Source organism: Myotis yumanensis, unplaced genomic scaffold (genome assembly GCF_028538775.1).
Source record: "Myotis yumanensis isolate MYYU_CA2020_CCGP unplaced genomic scaffold, mMyoYum1.0.hap1 SCAF_1, whole genome shotgun sequence".
In the NCBI taxonomy this organism is placed as follows: Eukaryota; Metazoa; Chordata; class Mammalia; order Chiroptera; family Vespertilionidae; genus Myotis; species Myotis yumanensis.
In genome coordinates this window covers 130,608,708-130,627,824 of record NW_027223752.1, presented here as the reverse complement: position 1 = coordinate 130,627,824, position 19,117 = coordinate 130,608,708, and the positions used below count along the sequence as shown (strand labels likewise).

General features: G+C 38.4%; 1 protein-coding gene and 1 non-coding gene across 2 annotated transcripts in view; both read left to right on the top strand.

Moving 5' to 3' along the window:
- LOC139014170 (fibrous sheath-interacting protein 2-like) overlaps positions 1 to 19,117 on the top strand; it is a 134,295-nt gene that overhangs the window by 73,761 nt on the left and 41,417 nt on the right. Inside the window, exons 3-8 of the mRNA XM_070421060.1 lie at positions 5,036 to 5,161; positions 9,214 to 9,375; positions 10,482 to 10,571; positions 11,862 to 12,001; positions 13,601 to 13,742; positions 14,200 to 14,310. Of these exons, the coding sequence (XP_070277161.1) occupies positions 11,865 to 12,001; positions 13,601 to 13,742; positions 14,200 to 14,310 (390 nt within the window). The 5' untranslated portion in view covers positions 5,036 to 5,161; positions 9,214 to 9,375; positions 10,482 to 10,571; positions 11,862 to 11,864. The remainder of the gene's footprint in view (positions 1 to 5,035; positions 5,162 to 9,213; positions 9,376 to 10,481; positions 10,572 to 11,861; positions 12,002 to 13,600; positions 13,743 to 14,199; positions 14,311 to 19,117) is intronic.
- On the top strand, positions 9,747 to 9,850 carry LOC139000028 (U6 spliceosomal RNA). Its single transcript, XR_011469510.1, has one exon. It is a non-coding gene; the product is annotated as a U6 spliceosomal RNA (small nuclear RNA).

The following is a 19,117-nucleotide window of genomic DNA, read 5'->3' as shown; positions in this document are numbered from 1 at the left end:
TATTTTAAAAAATATCTAGATACTATGTTATAAAGTGAAAAAGAAGGGTGGAATTAATTTTAATAGTATATTTATTTAAATAAACTTAAAAAATATTTAAACTTATAATCATTATTAAATTTGTTAATGAAATATTTTACATTCTATGTGTCTCTGTGTGTGTACTAAGTCTTCTAAACTAGTGTATATTTTATACTTAAAGGAAATATTAATTTAGATTAGCAACATTTCAGACTTTCAATAGTTACATGTCTCTAAGTGGCTACTATATTGATAGTACATCTTGCCTTTTTCATAGCTTGCTTCATGACTTTGAGCAAATTATTTATTTTCTTTATGGCTCAGTTTTCTTATTATAAATGGGGATAATAATAATTACTACACCTAAGGTTGGAGAAATAAAATAATTAATACAGGTAAAGCACTAAAACGGTTCCTGGCATTGTAACTGTTCAGTAATGTTAACTGTTATTATTATACCTTTAGGTATAATAATACCTAATTGTAATTGCTTAGACCTAATTTGTAGGTCCCATAATTCCCATTCTATCTTAGAAGTGTCCTTGTATTTTTTTTTTAGAGAGGATAGGACTAAATCTTGGGTCCCTAGACTTCTGTTTCATAAGTTGTTTCTTGCCCTCAGTGTCTTTAACTTTCCTATGGTGACATTATAAACCATTAAAATAAATTATATTTTCCAGGACAGTTTTGATATCAAGTGTTCTCTCCCTTTGTTACTATAACTCATTGAAGTGAAAGGGAAAACACAACAACTTTGCAAATGGCAGGGACTTAATATTTATCATCGTGATTTTTAAAATACCACAAATTATTGCAAAAGATTGAGAGCTACAGTAGAGTGGGTGGTTGCCTTTCTCTTTGTAAACCCACAAATACCTCTCAACCTCAAAAGCCTAAATAATTGTAGCAGTAAGATAAAGCATATGAAGTAGAGGCAGTCTTGAATATTCATGTGTAGTTGTGTTCAGTTCAGAGTTATTTAGACTGTGTTTCAGATTATATATAACTATCCATTTTTATATTAGGTCACAGTAACACTAGATGATTGGAAAAGAAGTATTTAATGAAGTTTTGCAAAGAAGATATCCTGTTTCAAAAGAACTTGACAATTTACTGTGATAAAACAATTTATACTAAGAATATTAGTTAAGTATTGCTTATGGTAGAAAAATACGACACTACTTAACAATCAAAGAAGAACTGAATTACAATGTAAAAACAGTGTCATGATTCAGATCTTTGGATTACACCTCCCAGTTAATTTTCATATTATATGATCATCGAGTCCTATTTTCTTCAGTATAATATGAAAAAGTGGCACTGAAAAATACTTTAGAAATTCAAAAGATTTTGCATCATGTATTGGGTGAAATATTTTACTCTAGAAGAGTCTTCTGGCTACAAAGAAGAAAAAGTTGTTTATGAGATGTTTTCATGAAAGTTCTATATAGTTAATGTGAAAAGTCTTACTTCTTTCTCATCTAGCAGAGTGAAAAATGGCCAATTCAGATTTTCCTCCTATTTTGAGCTGAAATGCAAGTAATGCTATTATTGCTGGCATTTTAATTAAGACTATCATTAACATACTTTTTCTAAGAATTGTTTTAGAGAATTTCCAGGTAATTATTCAGAACATCAGTAATATTTGCAGCTTAATCAGATTTGCCTACTTTTCTTGCTGATCATTTAGAGGTTATAAAATATTCATATTAATTATTTATGACACTTTAAAAAGTGATATTAAACTATTTTTAGAACAGATTTGAAATCAACTGCATATAAATTTTTCGAGACAGGCTGATCTTAGAAAAAACAGAGAGATTAGATGTCACTAGGAATCACTAATACTTAATTCCATTTTGACCCAGCCACCTTTCCAACCTGTAGAATCCTGAAGAGGATACAAAAAGCAAACAAGCAAAACACAAAAGCAGACCAGTGTACAAATAGCAAGTAATAGTGGCAAACCTGAGTCATTTTTTTGCAATATATGTAATGCAAATATATATATTTTGTTGTTGCCCCCGTGACCAGGCATTATAGCTCAATATGTGATTATCCCAATAAATCCTGTACCCATCCAGCACCATGACTAGTTATTAGAATATTATTGATTATATCCCTTATGTTGTACTTTCCATCCCCATGACCTTTCTGTAACAACCAATTTGTACTTCTTTTTTTAAAAAAATACTTTTATTGTTTTCAGAGAGGAAGGAAGAGGGAAAGAGAGAGGTAGAGACATCAATGATGAGAGCGAATCATTGATTGGCTGCCTCCTGCATGCTCCTCACTGGGGATTGAGCCCACAACCCAGCATGTGTCCTGACTGGGAATTGTACCATGTCCTTCTGGTTTATAGGTGAATGCTCAACCACTGAGCCATGCCGGCTGGGCTACCAATTTGTACTTCTTAATCCTTTCACCGTTTTTTCCTACCCTCCAACTCCCCTCCCATCTGTCAGTCAACAAAAAGTTCTCTGTATCTATGAGTCTGTTTCTGTTCTGCTTGTTCTTTTGTTTGTACATTCAATTGTTGATAGATATGTATTTATTGTTCATACTTTTTATCTTCTTTTCTTCTTTTTAAATAAGACCATTTAACATTTCATATAATACTGGTTTAGTGGTGATAACTCCCTTTCCTTTTTCCTATCTGTGAAGCTCTTTGTCTTTCGATTCTAAATGATAGCTCTGTAGGGTAGAGTAATCTTGGTTGTAGGTCTTTGCTTTTCATCACTTTGAATATTTCATGCCACTCCCTTTAGGCCTGCAAAGTTTCTGTTGATAAATCAGCTGACAGTCATATGGACACTCCCTGTAGGTAACCAACTACTTTTCTCTTGCTGCTTTTATGATTATTTGTTTTTCTTTACTCTTTTGCATTTTATTTATAATACTAGAGGCCTGGTGCACAAAATTTGTGCATGGGGGAGGGGGTCCCTCAGCCAGGCCTGCAACCTCTCCAATCTGGGACCCCTCGGGGGGATGTCCGACTGTCTCTCGCAATCTGGGACCACTGGCTCCTAATTGCTCACCTTCTTGACTGCCTGATCACCCCTATCCACCTCTGCCTGCTGCCTGATTGCCTCTAACTTCTCCCCTGCTGGCCTGATAGCCCCTAACCGCCTCTGCTTCACCCGTGATCCAGGCTTCCCTCTCTCTGGCTGGCTACAGGCACCCAGACCCCAGGCCAGCTTCACCCGGGCCAACCACAGCCACAGGAGACTGTGACTGGGCGGCTTTGCCCAGGCTGCAGCCGCAGGAGCCCAGGACTGTAGGGCGGGCAGCTTGTCTCACTCCTGGGCTGCAGGTGCAGACACAGCCACTGGTGCCCAGGACCGCAGGGCGGGTGGGTTGTCCCTCTCTTGGGCCGCTGGCTCCCGGGACTGCAGGGACTGTGGGGCATGCTGATTGTCCCTCTCCTGGGCCACAGCCTGGCTGGTCCCCATTCCTCTCTTGTGAGCTCATTTGTACCTGGCTGGTCCCCATTCCTCTCTCTCCAGCTTCTACCCATACTTCCTGTTTCGACCCAGATGTCATTTTAAGGAGTGGATGACTTATTTTAAGGAGTGGATGCTGTGAATTAGAATAATCAATTGGATTTCCCTGTAAGGACATTATCTTGGAAAAGAATTTCAGATCCAGCTTTGATTAGAAGTTAACATTCACTGACTTTATGCTATACCAGCACCATAAAAACATTTGAAAGCATGTATGTGTATCAGACAATAAAAACATTTGAAAGCATGTATGTGTATCAGACAATTAAAACAATTATTATAATATTAACAACCTACCACTTAAGCTTAACTTGAGACCCAGGAAAGGAGTTGGGCACGCTGGGTAGATCAGCCTTTGGAGGAAGTAGATGTGCCGGGCAGAGAGGGCCTGAGCTCTGGAGCTGAGAGCAGTATTTGTTATGGAGCAAAGCAGGGTAGAAACAGTCCTTAACCCTTAAGTGTTGCCTGTTCTTATTTGGTAACATGAATGAATATATGTTGTTGAGCCCTTTGAATGTTACATTACTTTAACTTTTAATTTTTAAACTTTTGGATTATAAGGTGAGAGCTTAAAGCAAGAGAGGTGACAGTGGACACCAAAGGATCAAGAAGGATAAAAGGTAGCAGTCAGATGAACCGGATGAGAAACAAGGGTTAAAAGAAACGTCATTGAGACCTGGAGTGGGAAGTGGTTGCAGGAGCCTGGAGCAGGGTGTGGTCATAGTGTCTAGGAGGGGACAGGTGGAAAGCCAGGCCTCTGGCCCTAGAATGGTTGGTACAATCACTCCTGGAGTTTTCTTTTTCTAGAGTCATAGCTCCTTGGAGGCCAGAAGAAATTAGCCAGCTTTGTGCCAGCAAAGTGTTATATGTTGTGATTTTGGGTTTGGTTTGACTGTTGGTTTCAGAGAAATTATATTTCGACTGTGGGCCTCTTAGATAAGGCCCCAATACTGGTTTCCCCAACTTTGGGTGCTCAAGCTTCAAGCAAGAGGGGACAGCCCTCTGAGGGCTCTGCCCTTTGGGGCCCCCACATTCCAACTTGGAACTCTGAGACAGTGAGACAAAGGGGTACTGGGCATTCTGGGCTGTCAGGACAAGGGACGAGGAGAGCAGGAGCCTAGGCCTACTATGGAGCAGTACCTCAGCACCCACTCCAAGGCTACCAGCGTTGCCACTACCAGGAAGAACTCTAGCAGCCTGGACAACAACCCCCAGCAGTGTGGAGCTGTGAGTGGCAAGAGGCCCTGTTTTCCTGTAGGGCAGGGAAAAGAGAGCCACAGACAGGTCCCATGGGTGTAACTATGGTGCTTGGGGTACCTTCATGCAGTGCAGTGGGGAGCAGCAACTGGCTGGTGACAGACCAGGTCTTCAGGGCTGTCTGGCAGGCCAGGCCCCTTTAATCCTGACTGTATGACCCTTTGCTTCCTTTGGTTAAACTAGGGGTAGATAGGCTTGAACTAAGGAAATAAAGACTAAAAGGAAAGACAAAACTATCCTTTTTTTCCCGACAGGGTGAGCACAAAGCCCATTTCCCTGGCTGTGGAGTGACTGCACTACTGGATCTGCCTCTTGAGGTCAAGCTGCCTGTGATCCCTGGGAGCAATAATTTATACTATACGACGAAGTTAAATAAAAAGGTAATTTTTGTCTTGACATTGTTTGACTTTGCCCATTTCTACTTGCTTTTAAAGTCAAGTGCTACATTATACAAACTCCATTAAGGGAATTCGCATTAACATTCACAGAAAAAAAAATCAACTCAAACCCACATGTAAACCAAGGTATTGTTTAGGATTCATGTCAATCAACTTCATTTAGTCTGGTTTGCACAGAATCATGGGATGGACAGGTGTTATTCTTAGTTCTCTCAAGTTTTGGAAGCATATTAACTTTTCTTTGTAACAACACAAAATATATTTAGTGAGATTTTATTTACTTAGAAATAAATATGTTTGGTTCAAAGGTGGAAAATTATTGGTGTTGGCTGGCATTTAATTATGTTATGATTTTAACCAATAATAAATTGGACAAAACTCTCATTATAGAAACTTCTCTATGATTTTGTTTTGAGAGAAATTCTATTTCCTACACAACAGTGAGGAAAAAATGGAATTGAAGTGAGTTAACATGCTTAGGTACTTTAACTTCACTTTAATGGAAGAAGGCTCTGCCTCCCGGAAGACACTCCATGATTTCCCCCAACCTTCCTGTCCAGTTTTACTCCCACCCAGAACCTCCGCTTCTTCCAGTTGGGGTCTTTCATACCTCCTCTCACATACCATGGGAATGCTTCTGTGCCTTTCCTCACCTTCCCCCAAACCTGGCATACCCTTTCTTCTCCTCAGTCTGTGAACTTCAGCCATCTTTCAAGATTTTTTTGTGAACTATCATAGCCCCCAGTGAGCTTATATTTCCTTAGAATTTGCATTGCCCTTGTTTGTATAATTTTACTCAACACTACAATTCTGTAATTACAGTTTTATAACTTAACTCATACTGGGTTATAGTGTATACTTCCCTCAAACCCTTTCTTGTTTTTAGTTCTCAACACTACTCCCACCCTGAAACCTACCCAGTCCTTGAGTCAAACACTAACCCTGAAGGAGGTGGAGGACATTCTGTTTGAATGGTTTCTTTGATTAACAGAGCCAAAAATTCTACAAGGAAGAATTCCATGCGACCCCCTTACCCTTCTACTCTCTGTGATGTCAGAAATGAGTAGGTATTTGATACTTGCCAAGTAAACATGATTTCTTAAAGCAAGTTTTGCTTCTGGAAAATACTTGTTTTTAAAAACAAATCTGTTTTTCTAGGATAGAGCAAGCTGACTAAAAACATGCCTACCTCACACAATTTAACTGGGTCACATTCACACAAAATAGCTTTCCTACAGCATGCTTGCCACCTATACTACTTCTCTTGTGTTTAAATTTTACCCTCTTTCTTTTGTCTGCTTCCTCAAATATATTATTTGTTGTGTTACCATTTTCTGTCAAATATTAATTTGCTTGTCAACTACTTTTAAAAAAATGTTCTCTCTATTCTTATTATGTTCGTTTTCCCCAAACTGTCTTCATTTAATTATAATTTGGCACCAAGCAATTTCCTTGAAGACTGAGTTTGTGAGAGCTTTCCTTTTCTTTTAGTAAAAGTTCCTCAATGAATAATGCTTTATATTTACACTTTTAGTGTGTTTCTTTTTTTTTCCAAAGGGACACAAACCAGTTATTTTAATTGACAAACAGGATTATCCTGGCTCCAATGAATGAATTTTTTGTTAATCCTCACCCGAGGATATTTTCCCATTGATTTTTAGAGAGAGTGGAAGGGAGGGGGGAGGCATAGAGAGAGAAATACAGGCAGTCCTCAGGTTACGTTGGATTCGAGGTGCATTGTTTTGTGGTTACGTCGCCATCTCCCATTTATTTATATAAAAAAAAAAGTTCCGTCATTTTGACGTATGTACATATGTGCTTTATGTTTTTTATTATTTATTTACCACAAGTAAAGGTCAGGAATTGTTATCTTTCTTTTAATTTTTTTTTACTGTTTCACTTCATTACTGCTGTGTATATGTTCCAGGTGAGTGACACAGGTGCTTATGTAGGTGGGTTCCAACTTACGGCAAAAATATCTCCCACGCAACCCAAGGACCTAATGTGATGTGAGAGAGACAGATCAATTAGTTGCCTCCCGCACATGCCTGGGGACCTAATCTGTAACCAGAATCGAACCTAGGACCTTTCAGTCCATGGGCCAAAGCTCTATCCACTGAGCCAAACCAGGTGGGGCATGAATGGATTTGTTTAAAAGGTGTTCTTTGTTTATAGGTCAAGGAGCCCGGTTTTGATCTTGAGAAACATCTTATCACAACTGAAAGCCAATATCTAAAAGAACTCGACAGCTAAATGTCAACCTCTAAAAGAAACAGCCAGACCAGTCCTGGGCTCATGACTGTTGGTTGCTTCATATCTGGCTTCACTGAATTCAAGACATTGCCCCATAGAATTCCATGCTCTTCCTTCTCAGAGAAGCACTGGCAATTAAGGAATGATTGCACTTTATGATTTAGGCCCCTTGGAAGGGTTAAAGCCTGGTGTTAAGGCTGAAAACAGAAACTTTCCAAGGAAGCTTTAAATGGAAAGGAAAGCTAGCATCCTATCAGTTCCCACCAATCCCCTTTGCCCACGTATGAAGCATCCTCCCACCTACCTTAAGGGAGTTCTTTGAGGACCCCACCCAGCCAGGCTGCTTAGTGTTCAGAACATGACTGACATGGCTGCTGCCAGACAGAGCAACACAGGTCCCTGCAGACAGGTCAGGCCTGTGGAGTCTTGTACATTGAATCAGGGCCTGCAAACAGGCCAGGTGCTCTCAGGTTTGCCACATCCCCACACATTCCAGTTGCCTTTCACTTGGGCCAGTTCCTACTTTAATGTTATTTTAGACTAAAACTTCTGTTTTCCTGAGCAAAAACACATAAATAAAAACAAAAATAATGTAAAGACACTAGGACAAAGTCCACATCTACTTCTGTCCTCTACTTTTTCCCTTTCACAGGTTCTTGCTTAATGTATTAACACCATCTTGCTATTAAAAATTGGACTAAGAATTCACACCAGAAAAACCAACTAACCAACCAACCAACCAACCAACAAAAAAAGCCCCAAGTTGGTAATTTTTTCATTTACAACTGAGATTAAATAACAGCGATTTCCTCTAAAGCAGGGGTGGGGACCATTCGGCCCTTGGGCCCTATAAGACCCTGAAAATCATTTGGTCTGGCCCTGCTAAGGCATTAGGGGTGAGTTAATTAAATGTTTGACAAATATAGCAGGCTAATTTTTAAATTGATAATTTTGTATGGCCCACAAATGATATTATAAATATCCAAATGGCCCTTGGCAGATAAGATTTCCCCACCCCTGCAAAATAACACATACAGACACATGACTATTAGCTGATATTTTTCTTCTTTTAAATATTAATGGCTATTGCACAAGGTTGTATTTGGTCTTTCACATATGGAGAAATCTCAATTCCTGTCAATATCCTTCATAACTGGTTCAATATATTAAACTTTAAAATCCAGATCTTGATTTTTTTCCTGATTGTAGCACTCAGAGATTGTTTGATTTCTTGTATTAGAAAAGATCCCAAGAAACAATAACTCTTTAATCCATCATCTTTAACATCTGAGCTTTATTTCTATTATTATTTGATAAACTTGTTTCCATGCATCTTTGAAAAAGATTTTCCAATTTCTTCATTTTTAGATTATTGAGATATAACAGTCATAGTTAATATTATCTCTTTATACTTTGAATGCAGTGCCTTGACCTGGAAGAGGGAGGGAGGAAATGGAGAACTTAGCATTAGCTTTATCCATTAAAACACATTTTATCCTAGTCTCTTTCATTTCCTGTCTTCCTTTCTCTCTGGCTCAGGGGTAGAAACTGATGGAGATCAGTGGAGGAATTGAGTGAGGGTGGGTTTTTAGAATAATTCAGGTCAGATGTGTGTGTGGGGGGCGGGGTGAGTAGGAATAAGCAATAAGCATTACCCAATCCAAATCTTTCTGTTGCTGATTTTCCCCATGTCGAATTCTTCTTGCATGCTTTATTTTGGAATAATATTCCAGTCATCTTCAAAATTTACATTTATCATCTTTTTAAATCTGTGTTTGCAGCTTTTTCAACCTTCTTATGGTTTTAACCTGACTGATCCTTATTGTCGACTTTTGGACAACCAATATAATAGTCTTCATGATCCACATTTAAGAGCATACCATTCACGTGAAGATATCCGGAGGAGATTAAAGAAAGGAGGCTACATCACCCGAAATAATGAAGTGGGTTGAAGATTACTTCCTTTTAATCATTGAAGACTTCCAAGACTTGATATAAACTGGCTTCTATACCTCACTGGGGTGGGGGTGGGGTTTCACTTTTAACTTGGTGATACTTAATGAGAAATTCTATAAATTACTTAGTATTTTGGGTCAAGGGAAAATCAGACAACAATTGCATTTCTAAATGATAGTACTTCTTCCATCTTTTTTGTTTATAATATCAAAAGGTGATTACCAAGTAATTTGAGGATATAAAAATAATTTTCTGACTGTATCACAGTTCTCTTTCTCTGTGTCCAATCATTTTGTATGCTTGTCAAGGATTATGTCTTATGAAATTTTTAAAAACTCAAGACAAAATAAGAACACAGGTACTTACTTTGGCAGCACATATACTAAAATTGGAATGATACAGAGATCAGCATGGCCCCTGAGTAAGGATGACATGCAAATCCATGAAGCTTTCCATATTTTTAAAAAGAAAAAAGATTAGGAACACAGCAATATTAGCCTGATACAATCTTGATAAAACATAAGAATAGTTTTATATTCTAATATGTATTGAATATGTAATTATTATTACACTAGAGGCCCGGTGCATGAATTCATGCACATTGAAAGAACATTAATTAGAAGAAATATTTTAGAGGCTGGGGAGGGACCACGGGAGTTTGGCTCCAAGGCATGTCTGGCCCGTCTCACCCAGTCCCAATTGGCGGGACTCCAGCAGCAAACTAACTGACTGGTTGAAGTGTCTGCCCCCTGGTGGTCAGTGTGTGTAATAGCGACTGATCAAGCGGTTGACCAATTGGTTGGACACTTAGCATATTAGGTTTTTATATATATAGATAGGCATTTTATTCTATTAACTCCAATTATGTGTACTAAATTCATAAATCATATTTTAAAAAAGTAATGAGACTTAGATATGTCCTGTTGTTTAACAATTGTAGAGAGCTACTACTTACAAAATTGTTAGCAATTTATTACTCTTGATATCAAAATGCTATCAAATTGCATGTTATTAATATTTTTCCTTCAGAAAGTGATTGCTGTCATTTTTAAATGTTTATACTTATATTTTTTGTTATTGTTTTGTTTTTTAGGTTATATGTAACTTGACTGAGTTTAACAAGTATAGGCAATATCTTACAAGTCTGAAATTAGACTTCGAAAGGCACTACGTAAAAGAACAAGTAAGTTAAATAGTTAAATTTGTTTTCTTACTTTAAGTTTGGAAGAAAGGTTTACTTGTATAAAAAGTATTTTCTTGTAATACTTTTACCTTTGATTATGGCAGACTAATTATTTTTTCCAAATGAAAATTTAGAGCAGGAATAAAGAAGAATTTGAGGTTGCTTTATTGGGCCAAGAAATGGAAAGGGACCAGGCCATCTATTAATATGTCAGTGGTAGTTGGGTATAATTTAGTAACTAAATTGCTAATCCAGTGTGTTTCTTTTATCTGAGTTGGGGCCAATAGGAATAATCTATTGTGGCAGCAAGATTTTTAAACTGGAACCAAAGTTAGCTTGAGTAATAGGAGAGGAACAGTGTGAATAGTTATAATGTCCTACAGGTGACTCAAGAACATATACACTGTGTGTTTGTACTTATGCACATGCAGCTGTGTTCATCCAGTAAAAAATTATATTAAAGGTAAAGTGAAATGATTAGGGGTAGAGAAAGTGAGTATGAATAGTGACTTCTTTTCAATTTTAAAATTTTTATTTAAAAAAAGAATAGCTATATTGATTTTTTTAAGAGAGAGAAACATTGATATGAGAGCTCAACATGGAGTGGCTGCCTCCTGCCTGTCCGCTACGGGAACTGAGCCTGAAACCCGGACATGTGCCATGAGGGGAATGCTTTGACCAGAATGGAACCAGCAACCTCTCGGTGCATGGGGCAACAGCCAAGCAACTAGCCACATTGGCCAGGCTCCTTTCAATTTTTGACTCAAAGTTAGTGTGTGTGTGTGTGTGTGTGTGTGTGTGTGTGATGCAAACACATGCCCATGAGTGAATTTGGATTTTAGGGTCAAGAAAGGTATGTGCATGTATACTTTTACAAATTTGTGTTCTACAGTGAGAAAGTGGTATAGAAATGAGAATAACTTACCTTTACCTTTAAGTGTTCTATATTTCTCCCTCTGTGTCTAGAGTTTCTCTTGCCCTTCTTCCATACTTTCATTTAATTTTTTTCAGAATGGATAGAAATGTACAATGAGATATTTACTTTTAATTTTTAGAGAGATACATTTTTACTTTGGTTCAGTTACCCATGTCTGTAATGGATTCGAAATAGATTTAAATGCAGTTAAACTGACTTAGTTATTTAGAAAATACAAGAAGTTTACTAAACACTAAGTATAAAAAGGTATGTCAAAGGACAATTCATTTCTGTAAATTTTAAAAACATATATATGTATAAATACACACACATACAGATATATGCATTTATATGATACACACTTTTTAAAATAGGGAATGCTTGCAAAACAAATAAATAAACTACAACTAAACAATCAGCTACGTGGACTTCCTGATGATGCCCAATTCCAAAATTGGTTGTTATGGGAGGAGAACCAATCTTTTAAGGACCAGGAGCCATTAGAAATGCCCAGGTAAGATGGAAGTGAATGCATATTTTATGTATAGATTGTAGACTCAAATAAGTTGGAAAAATACTAGAAAGAATTGGAGCTAGGAATTTTTAAAAATGTACTAGACACTATTTAATTCCACTATTGACCTAAGTATAGAGAGGAAGGGAGACCAAGAGGTACAGAAATTGGGAACTTGAGTGTCAAGGGAAGGAAGAGCAAATTCCACCAGAGACGACAGGATTTCTGGGAGTACAAGAGGTAATCAAAACTGATAACTAAAGGACAAATGAGATCCAAAATCTTTCCTGTTGTTGCAAATGGAGGAAAACAATCCTTTAGCACTGGCCTTTAGCAGTCGCTTTTATTAATTTTTAAAATATATTCTATTGATTTTTTACAGAGAGGGAGGGGGAGAGAGAGAGAGAGAGTTAGAAACATCGATGAGAGAGAAACATCGATCAGCTGCCTCCTGCACACCCCCTACTGGGTATGTGCCCACAACCAAGGTACATGCCCTTGACCGGAATCAAACCTGAGACCCTTTAGTCCACAGGCTGACGCTCTATCCACTGAGCCAAACTGGCTAGGTCAGCAGTCACTTTTTATGATTCATCTTTAAGGGCTGACAGCATTAAATTTAAGGAAGTTCATGCAAAGTCATAAATAGAGGTTTGTCTAAACTATATCTAATGCCGATATAGAGATGCATTGTCTCCAAAAGAAAATGTGTAAGCTCTTCAGATATTACCTGCTCATGGTCAACCATAACCATTTCATGGTCAAGCCCATATCTTAGGGTTATTATCGTTTTCTCCTCCTCCTCTTTCATCCTTCATTAAGGTGAGGGATTGGGCTGCACAGCCTGACTTTTATTTTCTGTGGGTCCATTTTGTGGTAGTTCCATAAGCATATTGACATAGCAGAGACCCGAATTATAGATGGAAGATTTGTTGAAGGCTCTGTAAGTCACAGGGGACCCAGGATACATCTTTTTCTTTGGAAATTCAACCTTTTTTTTTCTTTCTAGATTTGAAATTAAATTTTCAGTTATTCCAGCCTTCTTTGCAAACTCACTGAGTTATGAATAATTACTGTGCAAAATGTATTTTTGTGTTTTTGTTAATCTTCAACCGAGGTTATTTTCTCTATTGATTTTCAGAGAGTGGAAGTAAGGGGGAGAGACAGAGAGAGAAACATCAATGTGAGAGAGACATCAATTGGTTGTCTCCCACATGAGGGCCCGGGATTGAGCCTGCAACTGAGGTCCTTGCTCTTGACTGAAATAGAACCCATGACCCTTCAGTCTGCAGGCTGACACTCTGTCCACTGAGCCAAAATGGCTAGGACTGTGCAAAATATTTTGAAGGAATCTGCTCCATATTTTACCACTGTCTTGGCCATAAGAACAGATACTGACATGGTAGAGAGATCTGTATGACAAAGCATGGTGAGAGCTGGCTTACAAATCCATGAACAGAACTGAGAGAAAAACTGAAAATTCTTATAGTGCAAGAAATAAGACTGAGTAATGAGGTGGTCTGGGCGTATCAAAGCAGCTGATGCCACTATAAGGGAAACATGCAATTCATCTTCACTTGCATTTGCACTTTTATTTAGTTATTTGGATAAGATAAGTATGAAATTAGATCAATGTGGATGTACAAGAGAAGAGCAGCGCCTCCTCTGGTTGGAAAGAGAAAAAAGACGACAGCAGGAACAAGCAAGAAGAAAACATATTCTTCATAGAAAATTTGAAGAGGTGAGAGATACATTTAAAATATTAAGAGAAAGATTGTGCCTAGTGTTTTATTTGAAAATAATTTTAGTTGTCTATAATATTTCTTGAAGTCACTTCAAGTCTAAGTAATTTACCCACATTAATCTTTCTTCACAGCTATGATATACAAGTTGTTACATAAAATAATGAGGCTGACACCACAAATTATATCTGCTCTTAAGGAGAGGATTGTGGAAGTTACCAGGCACCATTTAACTCCCTGATCGCCCTCAGTGTGAGGGGGATATCTTTTTAAATTTAGCATTCCTAGTCATAGTGCAGGAAGGAAAGAAGCCCATTCAAAAGCCAATGTTTGACTTCCACTACACTTGATCTGATTTCTCTTAGGCTCTTGACTTGTTCTAATTTGCTTGTTGGTGGTGGACAAAATACAAGGGATTACTGTAAACACTAATCACAGTAACACTGTGCTCTTCAGGAATGGAAGAAAAAAGAGATGCTGCTTCTGACAAAGTCTGCAGAAGGTGTGCATAAAGAAGCTGGGCTAGAGATACAACGGCGCAGAAATAGAGGAGAGGGTGACAAAAAGGTAGATTTAACTTTCACCTCTAATATGGGCTGTTAGAGGAGAAGCTTTTATTAGTTTGGATTTTTGAAAGTACCCTATACAAGATAACAATGGATTGGTTCCCCTAAATGATATGTGTTATATTTTGACCATAATATAAAAATTCCTGCCTTATTATTTGATACTACTGCTTCAGTGCATGGATTTGTGCACATTGAAAGGAAATTAATCATAAGGTGGCTGGTGGAGCGGGACTCGGCCAGATGGACTGGACACACCCTGGAGCCAACCTCCTACGATCCCTCCCCACCCGGCTGCACCAAGTCACCACAGCTCGGCAGCTCCTGTGTTGAGCATCTGCCCCCTGGTGGTCAGTGCACGTCATAGCTACCGGTAGGAGTGTCTGCTCCTTGGTGGTCAGTGTGTGTCATTGCTATTGGTTGGACAGTTGGATGGTTGAATGGTTGCTTAGCCTTTTATATATATAGTAACTACTTTTGATTTTATTTCACACCATAAACTATACTTATAATTCTTAGAATCAGAATTTCTTGGAAAAAGTTTTCAATTTTTACCCATCAGTTAATTTTAGAGTAAGTGCTTTTAATTTTAAATAATATATAATATTTTAGGATTTAGAGTATAAATCTGTTTAAAGAGAAAGAGAAATCATTTGTAATCCCAGCACCACCCTATTAACTTGTGTACACACACACACAAACATAATATTTCTCTGAATATTTAAATATTCCAATAAATAAATTAATTCTTGTTAGTATACCTCTTAGGCTGTTTTGTTGATTGCTTTATTTATTTTTATCCTTTATTAATCCTCACCTGAGGATATTTTTACATTGCTTTCTAGAGAGAGTGGAGGGGGAGAGACAGAGAAACATCAATGTGAGAGAGACACATCGATTGGTTGCCTCCTGCATTGGGATCAAGCCTGCAACTGAGGTACATACCCTTCACTGGAATTGAACCTAAGACTCTTTAGTCTGCCAGCTGATGCTCTATCCACTGAGCCAAGCCAGCCAGGGTATGTAGATTACTTTTTTAAATAACAATGACAACATGCCATATCAATAAATGTTGGTCTAACATTGTAAATTAGAGGCCCGGTGAAATTCTTACACTCGAGGGGGGTGGTCCCTCAGCCAAGCCTGTGCCCTCTCGCAGTCCCGGAGCCCTCAGGGGATGCCGGACTGACAGTTTAGGCCCACTCCCCCATCAGTCGGACATCTTTAGCACTGTTGTGGAGGTGGGAGAGGCTCCTGCCACTGCTGCTGTGCTCACAGGTGCTCGCCAGCCGTGAGCCAGCTTCTGGCTGAGCAGCACTCCCCCTGTGGGAGCGCACTGACCACCAGGGGGCAGCTCCTGCATTGAGCATCTGCCCCCTGGTGGTCAGTGTGTGTCACAGTGACCAGTCATTCCCAGTCGTTCTGCTGTTAGGGTCAATTTGCATATTACCCTTTTATTATATAGGATAGAAGCCTAGTGCATGGGTGGGGGCCGGCTGGTTTGCCCTGAAGGGTGTCCCGGATCAGGGTGGGGGTCCCATCATTTTGCCATTCAGTCTATTTGCATCTTACCCTTTTAACCAGAAGCCGGGCTTATGCTGGTGAGTGCAGTAGCAGTGGATTACTTTACATCCGAAATAAAATCAGTGGATAGAAAGGGATAGGACAGGACAACTGTGGCAGTGCTTAGGATGTCCGACTGCTGGCTTAAGCCTGCTTCCCAGGGGGAGCGGTATAAGCCGTCAGCTAGACATCCCCCAAGGGCTCCCAGACTGCGAGAGGGCTCAGGTTGGGCTGAGGGCCCTCGGGCTGAGGGCCCTCACCCCGAGTGCACAAATTTTGTGCACCGGGCCTCTAGTATAGGATAATCATCTTAGGTAACTTATTTTTGACATACCTAGACTAAGTGTAAGCTTTACATAATTTTGTTATACATTGATATATACTGCTATATCACAAATTTTTTAATATTGGAAATTCAAATATGTATGGAAAAGATACTTTTGTCACATGTACTTTGTAGTATTATCAGGAACTCACTGCTTAGATGGCAAACTTAGCTCATTCCAATTTTTTGTAATTATTATTTTTTAATATTCAATTTGTTACCACTTTTTTTAGTGGGAGTTCTCTCCAAGTTAGCTTTTTCTTTTCTTTTTTGCTTCTAGACATCTCTGAAAAATCTTTGTTTTGGAGAGCAACAGAATGCCCCAGGTTTTCCCTTAATTTTTCCTGATGCTAATTTCTGTTCAGTGAGTCCTAGCCAACATTAGTGGCAACCAGTACAATGGGTAAATTCTGGCACAGGAAGTACCCATTAGACATGACCACTGATGGGAGGCATGGTAACACTACAGACTGCTTAAGATATATTAATGGTGGAGCTATTTGAAGCATTGATATTTCCAATAGAGTTATTCTAAATTGTCTTTTTTACATCATGTTTTACTATAAGAACCTTTCAGTTCATTTGTATGTGTATCAATATTTTTATATCTTTTCTTTCAGATTTGACTTTATGTATTTTATAACTCCAAAGTATGGGCTTGAATTAGAGCTAAAAAAATCTTTATGATAGCCATTCTGACTGGTGTGAGGTGATATCTCATTGTGGTTTTAATTTGCGTATCTCTGATGATTTGTGACTTTTTTTTTTAATATATTTTATTGATTTTTTACAGAGAGGAAAGGAGAGAGATAGAGAGTCAGAAACATCGATGAGAGAGAAACATCGATCAGCTGCCTCCTGCACATCCCCTACTGGGGATGTGCCCGCAACCCAGGTACATGCCCTTGACCGGAATCGAACCTGGGACCTTCCAGTCCGCAGGCCAACGCTCTATCCACTGAGCCAAACCGGTTTCGGCGATTTGTGACTTTGAGCATTTTTTTTTCTTGGCCATTTGTATGTCCTCTTGGGAGAAATGTATATTCAGGTCTTATGCCCATTTTTAAAATATGATTTCTATCTTCCTGAATTTGAAGAGATTGCCTGTTTCCTAATATGTGGACTATCTTTGAAAACGTCCTGTGTGCACTTAAGAAGAATGTGTATTCTGTAGCTTTGGGGTGAAATGTTCTGAAGATGTCAAATAATTCAATCTGATCTAGTGAGTCATTTAGGATTGCTGTTTATTTGCTGATTTTTTTATTAGAGAATTTATCCATTGGTGTCAGTGGGGTATTAAAGTCCCCCACTATGATTGTATTGCTGTCGATCTCTCCTTTGATATCCTCCAGAAGTTTTTTTTATGTACTTGGGTACTCCTGCATTGGGTGCATATATGTTTACCAGAGTTATATCCTCTTGTTGAATTTCTCCCTTTAGTATTATGAAGTGGCTCTCCTTATCTTTTGTTATGGCCTTCACTTTGTGGTATATTTTGTCAGATATAAGTATTTCTACCCTAACTTTTATCTCATTTCCATTCGCCTGAAAAATTTTTTTCTGTCCCTTCACTATCAGTCTGTGTGAGTCCTTTGTTCTAAGGTGGGTCTCTTATAGGCAGCAAATATATGGGTCATGTTTCCTTATCCATTCAGCTACTCTATGTCTTTTGATTGGAACATTTAATCCATTTACGTTTAAGGTTATTATTGATAGGTACTTGTTAGTTGCCATTTTTATTCTTTATGCCTGTGTTCCTTCTTCCCTTTCTATTTCTTCTTTTTACAGCAGTCTCTTTAGCATTTCTTGCATTGCTGGCTTGGTGGTAATAAACTCCCTTAGCCCTTTTTTGTCTGTGAAGCTCCTGATTTCACCTTCAATTTTGAATGATAGCCTTGCCAGGTATAGTATTCTTGGATTCAGTCCCTTGCTTTGCATCACTTTATATATTTCATCCAATTTCCTTCTGGCCTGATGTGTTTCTGTTGAGAAATCAGTTGATATTCTAATGGGAGATCCCTTGTAGGTAACTTTGTGTCTCTCTCTGCAGCCTTTAAGATTCTTACTTTGTCATTGATGTTTCCCAATTTAATTATGATGTGCCTTGGTGTGGGTCTTTTTGCGTTCATCTTGTTTAGGATTCTTTGTGCTTCTTGGAATTGTGTGGCTTTTTTCTTCCCAACATCAGGGAAGTTTTCATTATTTCTTCAAACAGGTTTTGTATTCCTTGCTCATCTTCCCCTCCTTTTGGCACCTCTATTATGCAGATGTTGTTTCGTTTCATCTTGTCCCAAAGTTCCCTTAGGCTCTCCTCCTGCTTTTTAAGTTCTTTTCAGTTGCTGCTGTGCTTGGGTGTTTTTTTTTCTACCTTGTATTCTAACTCACTGATGCAGTCCTCAGCTTCTTCTAATCTGCTGAAACTTTCCATTGTGTTCTTTATTGTGGCTGTGTCATTATTTACTATCAATTCTTCTTCATGTCTTCTTGATTCTTACACATGTTGAATTTGTCTTCCATCCTTTTCAGTGTCCTTATAACCATTGTTCTGAATTCTTTCTCTGACAAATTGCTTGCCTCTGTTTCCTTTTCTGGTGGGGAGTGGGCCTAAGCCGTCAGTCAGACATCCCCTGAGGGCTCCCGGATTGGGAGAGGGCACAGGCCAGGCTGAGGGACTCCCCCAAGTACACAAATTTTGTGCACTGGGCCTCTAGTATTAAGTAATGGACTGAAAATATACTGTGTATAAAACACATACACAAAACAAAAATGGGGTGGAGGGGGACAAAATGGTATATTTTTATTGAAAAAGTCTAGTTGCATCAGTTAATAAATAAATAGTATTTTAAAGTTAATTGATACCAAACAGGTATTATAATATAATTGATAATATTCTTTTTATTTATTTATTTTTTTATTTTTC